The sequence below is a fragment of the Podarcis raffonei genome, chromosome 5 (assembly GCF_027172205.1).
Source record: "Podarcis raffonei isolate rPodRaf1 chromosome 5, rPodRaf1.pri, whole genome shotgun sequence".
NCBI lineage: Eukaryota > Metazoa > Chordata > Lepidosauria > Squamata > Lacertidae > Podarcis > Podarcis raffonei.
In genome coordinates this window covers 44,179,939-44,191,101 of record NC_070606.1, presented here as the reverse complement: position 1 = coordinate 44,191,101, position 11,163 = coordinate 44,179,939, and the positions used below count along the sequence as shown (strand labels likewise).

The following is an 11,163-nucleotide window of genomic DNA, read 5'->3' as shown; positions in this document are numbered from 1 at the left end:
GTGGGGTAAAGAACATTATTATATTTTACCGTTATTCCAGGGCAGGGGACAACTAAGTTAAAAGAAAAGGCGGCAAAGTTTTGCGTGGCGGAGAGATACAGACCTGGAGTGAGGAGAAATTTACGCCGGCACTACGGAAGTGACGACGTCAGAGCGGGGATTTGAATTAAATGAGGAGTTAGGCGCTCGCGCGCGTGCGAGTTTGTTACTCGGTTAGGTCTGTTAGGGGGGAGAGAAGGGGAGCGTGAGAGGGTCCTGCGTATCCTCGTGGCGGAGGACGCGCGCGCAGGTAAGAGACGTTCAGCCCGTGTGGGGACCTGGGGGGGGGGGACCCAGACGCTTATTGCGGGCGCGGGGGGAGAAAGAGAAGTTGGCAATGGGGGAAAGACCATCCGACGGCCGGCGGTGCTAAGGCTTGCTTGGGGGCCGTTCTCTTGGGGCCGAGCGGTTGCGCCAGCAAAGCGAGTGAGTTGGTCCAACGGCCTCTTTTTTTAAAAAAAAACGTCCCTCTCTGTGTTGTGCGTAGGAGAGAGAGAAACGTTGGGGAAAATGAGGGTGTCATTGAGGGGAATCAGTGAAATTTGGCAGGTATTAGTTTCCCCTTAGACTGAGCCTTCACAGCCAGGGCCGGATTTAGGTTTGATGAGGCCTTAAGCTACTGACAATAATGGGGCCCTTTATATGTCCAACTGTCCTTTGTCAACAACAAATTGCCGCTGTTTTTTTGTGTTGGAATATATGCTACATGGTAATTTATGGACCTAATAGGTATCTAAAGCCGTTTGCCACTGTTGCTGTATATAGGTTGTATTTTATTTGTTTTTTTATCTTATATTTTGGAAATGCACATCCAGGTTTTTTTCCTTTAATTTTTTGGGGGCCCCCAAGAGAGTGGGACCCTAAACCATAGCTTGTTTAGCTTATACGTAAATCCGGCACTGTTCACAGCACAGGCCTGGCTAACTTGGTGGCGAGAGCTGCGAATAGGTGGTTTCCCCTCCTATTAGACCACTGTTTTGTGAGGAACGGGGGCATCTCCACAAGACTGGTCGCGAGTTGTGTTTGAAATGCGCGCCTTTCTCGCCTTTCCGGAGCGCGCTGCATCCACAGAGTATCTCTCTTATGGAAAATCGGGTTCCAGCAAAATGCTGCAGGGTGGCTTTGTACAGAATAAATATTCGTAGTCGGACTACAACTCCCATCAGCCTCAGCCAGCATGGGCTGACATGATGGGAGTTGTAGTACAGTAGAACAGTTTGGGGAGGGGGCACTTCGTTGGCTACATCTGATTTACCTTGTTTGATTGTATCTTTTGGGAACAATTGCATAACTGAGTTGGCAATCCCAGCATACCTGACTTTTCAATGTCTTTGTTGCTTATTCTGCTGAAACTTTTTTGCTTCATGTAATTCTGTTGAGACCATTTTAAATTAAATGAGCTTTCTACAGAACATGGTATTTCTACTTTAAAAAAGGTGCCACCTGCCTCTTTGCTGTGGTACTGTATAAAAATATTGTAACTATGTTGGTATCCATACCACACATTAATGTATCTACAGTTACCATCCTAAAGTTTCTGGGGTTTTTTTTAAAAACGAAAATGTTTCTGAAGGAAATGTACTTGTTAGTAAACCAATCACATGAGGTGGAAACATGGAACAAAATAGTTGCAAAGCCAGACTATTCTTCCAGTTGTGTATGCAGATGAAGCTGTTTCACAAAAAGCAGCAGCAACTGCAATATTCAAATATGTATACATAATGCCTGTAGGCTTGTTCACATATAACCATGAACACAATAACAGGTGTCTCATTGTAAGTACAACTGTTTGTGTGAAAGTGTAGTTGCTGATTTGTACAGCTCCTCTATTGTGTATACAGATTGTAAACGTTATTGCTTTGACAGTACTGTATGGGGTAGACAGTAAAATAGATGCATTTATATATCTGTATAGTACAGTACCTGGAAATCAGTTAGTGATTCACATGAGGAGGAGATGTGGTTTCAGTGTCCTATGGATTCAAGATAAACTGCTCATGTACATGACAGACTTTCTCTGACAAATTATTGGAATTGATTAAGAGGACTAGAACAACTTTATATGTAGAATGATTAAGAGCATTGTTAGTGGATTATTGCATACATACTACAAATAGGCCAGTTGCTATGCAAAAGAATAAATTTAGTCTCATCAGAAATTACAATATTAAAAACTGTTGGGGGGCAATTCCAGTCTCCCAGGACATTGTAAATGAGAATAAACTGGCTATCCTGTAATAAGGACACTTTATTCAGACTTGCAATGTGAAACTATATATCAAGAGTTTCTTTTTTTCACTTGTGGGCTAAAGTAAGGCAAAGATTTTTTTTTATTTATTAATTTAAATGAAGTTCCTAAGATGGTATACAATCAGTGTTAGAAACTCAGATATATTTTTTTGGCAAGACAGCTCAAAGTCTTATTTTTCAAACAATGGGCTGTGATTATCAGTTAAACATCTGGATAGTTCAGATGACAACCTTGAGCTTTGAGAACTTGAAGAAGAAAAGTCCACATGTATATTGGCTTATTCCAACCTCTTTTTCTTAATGGTAACTGCTCCTGCTCAGGCTGCAGTCTGACAAGCATTTTGTTTCCAGAAATTCATTCCCGATTGTTTAGATAAAATATAACCAATGGAATTCTACAGGATGGAGTGTTACTGTATGAAAACAGTCTAGATCCAATGATCCCCAGACATGCACCTCCAGATGGTGGAGATGCCTAGTGCCTGGTTAATTTTTAGCACTGTATACAATTCATAATAAAAACAGTAGAACATCCATCATTAAACTAGCAATGACACATCTTATAACTCAGCAACAGTAGGAGCAGTTGACCTCCAAAGGCCAAGCAGAGTAAATGACATAAAGACACCAGCAAAGAGGACCAACGTATTTCTAGTGGAAGGCAATTCTGTAATCGGGGAACCATAACATGAGTCCCTTCCAGAAGCAGGATGCTGGAAACCACAGAATGGGATGGTTCTGTTGTTCTCAGGTCCCGTTTGTGGGTTTCCCACAGGCATCTGGGTAGCCACTGTGAGAACAGGATGCTAGATTAGGTTGTCAATAGGCCTGAAGGCCTGACCCAGCAGGCTCTTCTTAAGGTCTTGTTGTTTGAGTCTTGGTTTTAAATAGAACTATAAGAAGGACCTTTCTGTCAGATCTCAAAGCACAGGCTGGAATATAATGGGGAAAGGTGCTCTTTTAAGTATCCAGGCCATGCTGGCAAACAAGTAACCAGCAAAACTGTTTCAATAGTGCTGTCACAATATTGTATCTACCGTAGTTTTGCTACTGAATAGCGAGGTGGGAGCATTTTTGCACCAATTGGAACTTCTGAACTGGCTTCAAGGGCAGCTCTATGTAAACATATTGTAGTACTAAATGAAATGGTAACAAAACATACAAGTTAATTGGTATACAAATGTCAGGATGTCTATTATTCACAACTGATTCTGTGAACTATCATTGTTATTTATGTAATTTTCACTGTCTCTATTTTCCCTGCATTCTCTCTGGCCTTTCTGGTTACATTATACCCATCCACCCCAACAGCACCCATGTGTGCAATATTTTGACAGTTGAGGATCTCACTCTGTGCATCTGATGAAGTGCACTGTATTCCATGAAAGCTAATGCCATAATACATTCATTAATTTTTAAGATGTCTTGTTCAAATTACTTGTACACCTATGACTTTGATCATGTTACTGAGAAATTAGTTTAAATTTTTTTTAGGAGCTAGTGTTAATGAGCAGCAAAACAGTATACGTGTACAAATAGTACACTTGTATGTGTCTCCTGTATTATATAATGTAATTTGCATTATATGTTGTAGCTATAGACCTGATAAAGGGCTTTTACATACAGTTTCATGATAATTGGGTTTAAGAAAAGTGTAAGAAAATTGTAATTCTCTTGGTTTATTGTCTGACTAGAAAGGTGCTCATCATATATTGTAATTAGGTAAAGTTTTATTGATTTCTCAATATTCAATCCTTACAGGTAGGAATTACAGATGAGAAAATGCCACTTTTTGGGAAAATTGTTGTCATTAAAAAGAATGGGAGTGATGGAACTCATTTTCCGCTGACTAGAAACTCTTGTTTGTTTGGAAGGTAAGACTTATTTATTGGAAGGTATTTTGAAATACAGCTTTTGAATGTTTAATTGTCTGAACTGTTCTTTTCACAAAGTGAAACAGTAAAATCTTCGCTACAGGAAACTCCCATTTACACGGAGGTTACGTTCCAAGGCACCACATATTTAAGTGAAATGTATATTGGGGCACCATTGAAAAAGCCTGTAAACACCCATTAAACCTCTAGAAATGCCTGAAAAAAAGCCAAAAATCTACCCAACTCCACAGTCATTCTCCCAATCTACTTTCTTAAACTCTCAACTCTCCATAGGCATAAAAGGCTCCGGGTACTGCACTTGCAAAGGCTAGACACCATTTTTGCTGTTTTCGCTCTTTTAGGGCCGTATTTGCCCCTTTTTGTGCCCTTTCTGGGGATGTGTGTGTGCCTGCTTGCTTAAGATGTCAATTAAATTGTCAACATGCCTAAGCCCTGCATCAATGTGCACATTTTAGGTTTGCACACTGATGTAAATTGGACCTTTTTGAGAGCTAGTAGATAGGAAATTGTCTTTACTTTTGGGTTTAAATTTAATTTTTCTTCACAGTTTTGAAACTCAAGTGAAGCTATAATATTTTTGTGGGCAAAAGTTGTTAATAGCATGCTTTCAGTGGGTCAAATGAGAGGAGCAACATCCACTTGCTTTTGGATATATAAGCATCTATGATGTTCTCGAATTAATGTTTCGCTTGTCTGCTTCAAGTTCACTATACATAAAAGTCAATAGAGAAAACACTTTTTCAACTCTAGAGAAATTTTTGAAGTGTACAACCTGCTCTGAAAGGTTGAACTTTATTAACTCCAATAGTTATTCAGCCTTTCTGTTTTACATAAGCAAGCGATATCGGCAACATTATGTTTATCATTTCATATCTTTGGAGGGTTTTATTGGGTGCAGGTGTTGCTCTGATTTAGAGTATCTTTTCTCCAAGTATCTATGTGAATAGGAATCAGTGACCAAGTGCATATTTAATGAAGGCAGGGGAAAGTTTATGGCAGAGAGAGGTAGCCAACCCATAGCCTGTGAGCCATATATAGTTCCCCAGAAAGTTTTTTGTGCCCTGCCCTTGTAACCTTCCAATTTGTCCATTTAAAAAATACTATTTCTTCATCGACCAGTTCTACAGGTCCCCTGTTCTGATCCATAAAATGCATTCTTTCTTATGTATATATTTATATTTTACAGAATTTAATAAATAACAACAGCTTATCAAAAAAGGATTTTAAATAGTGTTGATAGAATATAAAAGCTTTTTGAAGGCAGCTTGCGAACTGCAATTCTAGCCATGGACACATTTACACTTTGGGCATGCTTGCTTTGGCATGTAGATATTATGGTTTACCCTGGACCAGTGTGGCTCTAGACCCTGAATTGATTAGCCATCTCTGGTTTATGGCATGCCAACAGTAAACATTAGTGGTTTTTTCAGTTAAAACAAGTTCAGTTTTCATAATACTACATAGTTTGTCTTTATAATTTTTCTAATATTTGAATAGTAGCATTATGGCATTTTTAATATAAAAAACCCCTTTATCTCTGCGTAATATACAAATGTTAATCTGAAAACTGCATGATTATATTTAAAGGAAAAGAGAGTGTGACATCAGAATTCAGCTGCCTCAGGTTTCCAAAGAACATTGTAAAATCGAAGTCAATGAAAATAAGGAGGTATGCTTTCTTATTTTTTTGTATTGATTTGTTGAGTGTCTCTTGGACCTTTCTTAATTGACTGAGCTGAATATTTTTAAATCTTTTTTTAGGCAACTTTGTTTAACTTAAGTCCTGCAAACCCAACAGAACTCAATGGAAATATTTTTCAGCAGCCTACGTACTTAAAGCATGGAGATGTATTCACTATTATTGATCGTTCTTTCAGGTAGGTAACAATGCTATACACAGCTATGGATCTACTTAAATAAAATTACTCTTGTCACGTTGCCTAGGTTGGGTCAAGTCATTGGAATTTTTAATGAGTTTATTTTATGTTCAGGCAACTCCTTTGTGCAGAGGTTGCATTTTGAGTCATATTGTGTGTAAGCCCATTCCATCCCCTTCTGGGTCAGAAAATGGCATGCATGGAAGGCCACACATCAATTGGACGCATGCAAAATGGTCACCACCTGTATTTCACTACTTTTATATACTGCTTGATTGTAGTAAAGCCTCTAAGCGGTTATAAAAAAGAATATGTTAAAATTATCAGTACAAGACAGTTAAAAACAGGTATTTAAAAGCATTAAAAAGATAATTAAAATCATCAGTAAACAAAGGGAGATTAAAATGCATTGCATCATTCAACTTGTCTGCGTAGGCTAGCCTAAATATGTTTTAAGCAGGCATTGAAAATACTACAGTCAAGACTCCTATCTGATATTAGTAGGTAGAGAGTTACAAAGTGTAGGTGCTGCAACACCAAGAAATTGTGGTTTTGTAACTGCGGAATGAGTATTACGTACGTTGTGCTGTGTCAGTTCTGCCGATAGAAGTGGTTGATGGGGAGTATATGGGGTAAAGTGATGCCACAGGTAAAGTGGTCCAAAACTGTTATGGGTTTGTATACTAATAGTGACACCATGAACTTAGCCTGGTAACAAACTGGCAGCCAGTGTAGATATCTGAGCAGAGGTGTTATATGTTGATAGGATCCCAATCATTTCAGCAACTGTATTGCAGCATTCTGCATTAACTGCGGTTTCTGGGTCAGTAAAAGTGAAACTTACTTACAGTGCATTGCAGTAATCCAGCTTTGAAATCATTAATGCATGAACTACTGAGGTTACCTGGGCTTCCATTGACAAAGCTGGATCCAAAAGCACCCCCAAATTGCATACCAGCTAATTCAGGTGAAGTGTAACCCCATCCATGGCACGTAATTGATCAGTTTATTGCACATGGGATCCAGACACCTATAGTGCCTCCACCTTGGCAGGATTCAACCTCAGCTTATTTTCCCTCATCTGTCCCACCACTGTGTCCGGGCACAGGTCCAGGCTCCATGTGGCTTCTGGTGGCTTTGTATAGATTTTAAATAGCACTGGGGGATACAATTGTACCCAGAGGTACTCCATAACATAACTGTCAGAGATTCATAAAGCACTCTTCCGGTGCTGTTCTCAGGACTGCAGGAATGGAAGCCCAGTAACACAGTGATACCAGTGTCCATTCCACTGAGTCAGTTCAGGAGGATACTACGGGAAATGGTATTGAAAGCTGCACAAGAGTCAAGAAGCAAGAGCAACGTCACAGTCCCCTTGTCCTGCTCTCTGTAAAGGTCAGGTCTCAGGCAGCCAAAACTGACTGTTTCATAGCCAAGCCTGATCCCAGAACTCATCTCCTTTATTCACCTCCCTGACTGCTTCTCAATTTGTTGCTACTTACACTTCTTGTTTGGCTCTATGACTGTTAAGGCTGGTGCTTTCTTTGCATTATCCAGCCCAAAGAGTTTTCAACAACTGGTTTGCAGCCAGGGTATTTAGCTCATCAGTGGGATAAACAAATCAATATTAAGCCTACCTAATACCTTTAAACAGGTTTGAATATCCACCTTCATTACTTCCACGGAAGAGGAGTTCCAGGTCTCAAGAGAATGAAACATTACAGGTAAATTCATGAATACAATGAAATGCACCTTTGCATTTTGCTGGACTGAATGAAATATGTAGCTATAGGTTTCCATATTCCCGATCTCCTTAAGTGGGTTTTTTACCTGCAGATGTAGGGTCTCCCTTTTTTATGTGTGGATGGCAACTGTATTCACAGAAACGTTTTAATGCCAGCACTCTTCTCTCCAAAGTAATATATTACTGAGAATGTATGCTTTTAATAGATGTTTTGGAAGCATTCTTTTAACAGCACATTTTCATATCATATTTTTTTAATGATTATGCAAGAACAACTGTATTCAAAGATGATAGATTATTTTCAAGATAGCTGTTACTCCTAGTTTAGGGGGTGAAGATAAATAAACAGCTGAAGCTTTTTCTTAAGAATAAATGGAACTAGGCTAGAGGTGGGGGGTTCTAGTGAAATCTACTCAGTTAAATTATTCGATACCATATAAATATTTACTTCAAAAATAAACCAATTAATACTTTCCATAGGCACAATTTTGTGAACTTCTAAAACAAATAAAACATTCATTGATCTGATACATTGTTTACAAATTTACAGGTTCTTCATATTCTGCAGGAAGAACAGGAGGAGTTGTTGCACTGTCGGAATTCAGAATCTAAAAGTCCTCAGATTTCTGGTTGGTAGTCATTTTAGCTTATTTACCACTGTTAGGCCTTGAATGGCAAGAAAATGTAAAGCTACATAAACAGATACATAGTAGTTGAAATCAAAGCATTTACTGGGATTCTGCTGTAGGAGGGAACAGATGAAGCAAGATTTGGTGAATTAGTTTCTCCTGTAGGGATGAATGTAATCCTTGATATGGGTTGTCTCCACCCATCTCTTCAGTAGCAGGAAGCAAAATATTTTAGAGAATACACCTTGTAGGCTGAAAAAACCCCTTCCAGTTCTATTTCCTGCCAGTTCCACTGCAGGTTGTATTGCCAGCTGCTCCAGGCATGGCAAAAGAGAAGAAGCGGGAACTGATATTCAGACAGCCACTTTTTTTGTTTGCTCTGGATTATGATTAGAGTTCACAAGTAGATAAATCTTAAATTTATATTACAGATTATGCTGATGTTTGTCAATGTACTTTTTTACACACACAAACACAGAGAGAGAGAGAGAGAGAGAGAGAGAGAGTGTCTATTGCATACACGGATAAGTTTTAAGAGTCCATTCACTATGGGCATGCTATTCTCAGTATCGGTTGCAAAGTAGGTTCATATGAGTGCATTTGTGAATGTCTGAGCTGTATGTTCAGGACTTTTATGTTAAATCTTATTTTCTATGTAGAAGCAGGTGTTGTTGATTTTACTTAATTCCTCAAAAATATATTTGCCCTATGATCAGAACCTTAACTGACTGTAGAATTTGGTAACACTGTTTCATCTAACTCAAGCATTATACCAAAAATAGAAATACTTTTAAAGAACACATTGTTTAAAAATGTATTCTTTTAAAAATCTCTTCTTAGAAAAGAAACTTGACTGGGAAAATCGGAATACTAATGAAAGTGACAAGACAAAAATTCAAGAATTTATTACTGGACAGTATGGCACACCCCAATCTACATACAAAACCTTCAGTTCAGAAAGGAAAAATGAAATGTCTCCTTTTAGCGAACTTTATGAATTAGTGAAGCACGAACCTGATACAAAAATAGCAGAGAAAGATATTAGCAATGAAACATTTCTGCAGTCAAAAGAAGAACACTTAGCCAGAAAAGATGGTAATGATACCTTGGAAGAAGCTGCATCTCAGATACCACACAGGATATCTGAAACTGGTCAAACTAAGAAGACTGAAGGTGTAATTTGGAATGAATTTGAACATTCTCATTATATTAAAAGTCAAGAAATAAACAGTGTGATATCAAATCTAAGATCCGTTGAAAGGAACAGATCCAAAAGATCATCTTTGGGTCTTCAAGGTTATGCTGCAGAACGGAAGCAAGAAAGTGAAGGCACCAATCAGTTAAATTTCCAGAAAGCAGAAGAGAATGAACTAGATGGAACTGAAGGGATTAAAAATGCAAGTAATGATACAAATCTAACAGCAAGTAGACAAAGTGCAAAGTATTTCCATGAATCATGTTCCATAGTATCATTGGAACCTGCAGATAGAGCAGGGCACCCTGAAAAGTCAGAAGAAGAGCCAACAAAGACAGCTGATGTGGAAATCAAAGCTAACTTAACAGATACTTGCAGATCGGTTGAAAGCATTTTGTCCATACCAAAGTCTAATAAAGAGAGTTTTCAAACTTATTCTAGTCCACGTTCTAGAAAATCTAGACGTTCTTCAAAATCTAGAATGCAACAGGTAGATTCATTGATTGAACTGAAGAATTCCACAGAAACCTCTTCTGAAATTGAAGAGTGCTCAATGAATGTTAGTGCAACGAAGCCTGATTTTGTTGCCTCGACAGAAAAGTTTTTTAAAATAAAAGGCAAGAATGAAGTGCTGGCCATAGAACCAATGCAAACTCTGAAAGCAACAAATGAGATTTCTATGAACAACACACAAAAAGATAGAAACTCTGGAATGATTGCCTATTCATTTCGCTGTCGTAACAGTAAAAGCCCCCGGAGGAGCATTAAGCAAAATGAAGACTTTTTAAATGGGCATTTTTCTACAGAGCAGATGCATATCAATTCAGAGGAGTCATTAGAAGTTCCTGTAGATACTTCTGGAACAGGTTGCATGTGCACACCTAACCAGCCACCTGAAAAAGAGGGAAACTGGCTCCAGGAGGAGGATGATAAAATAAAAGAACCAACGATGAAGGCCCACAACCAGAGTTTTGATAACAAACACTATATACCAGGTCATGAAAGTAATGTACCAGTGCCAGCAGAGGGTGAGACTGCTTCAGAACTGAATGTGACAAGCGCATTTACTATAAAAAGAAAGTCAGGTAAGTACTTGCAGTACAAGCCTAAGACTATCATTTTGAGATTGTTTCAGAAACTTGTCGTGACTTTTTCTTGAACTTGTAATTTTGCTCTCTTTATGTAATTTTATTCGAAGTCTGTTGGTTATTCTATTTATAAAACTTGTATGAATACCAAAGGAATTTGGTTACTACGATTAAGAGAAGTACAGTGCATAAAAATAACCCCAACAGATTTTTTTCTCTCTCTCTCTCTCTCTATATCTATCTTTTATTTTGCTTTAAACAGGTACATATAGACAACCAACATTACAAAGGAAAATTCCTTAATAGTAATGAAGAAGAAAAAACTACAAAAACTCAATTTTTATCTCTTACTAGTTCTGTTTTTAAAATCTTACTTTAACAGAAAGTATCCTTACTATTTTGATACTGAAGTGTTATCATACACTCATTTTCTGACACTATCAGTC

The 11,163-nt window shown here is 38.2% G+C and overlaps 1 protein-coding gene across 2 annotated transcripts in view; it reads left to right on the top strand.

The window, feature by feature from the left end:
- The first annotated feature begins 158 nt into the window (after positions 1 to 158).
- Positions 159 to 11,163, top strand: part of MKI67 (marker of proliferation Ki-67) — a 34,298-nt gene continuing 23,293 nt past the window's right edge. Inside the window, exons 1-7 of one of the 2 annotated variants that reach the window (XM_053388891.1) lie at positions 159 to 289; positions 4,051 to 4,163; positions 5,772 to 5,853; positions 5,946 to 6,061; positions 7,716 to 7,785; positions 8,356 to 8,434; positions 9,275 to 10,714. In XM_053388891.1, coding sequence (XP_053244866.1) covers positions 4,072 to 4,163; positions 5,772 to 5,853; positions 5,946 to 6,061; positions 7,716 to 7,785; positions 8,356 to 8,434; positions 9,275 to 10,714 — 1,879 coding nt within the window. In that variant the 5' untranslated portion in view covers positions 159 to 289; positions 4,051 to 4,071. The remainder of the gene's footprint in view (positions 290 to 4,050; positions 4,164 to 5,771; positions 5,854 to 5,945; positions 6,062 to 7,715; positions 7,786 to 8,355; positions 8,435 to 9,274; positions 10,715 to 11,163) is intronic. The other variant, XM_053388892.1, reaches the window with a different exon arrangement.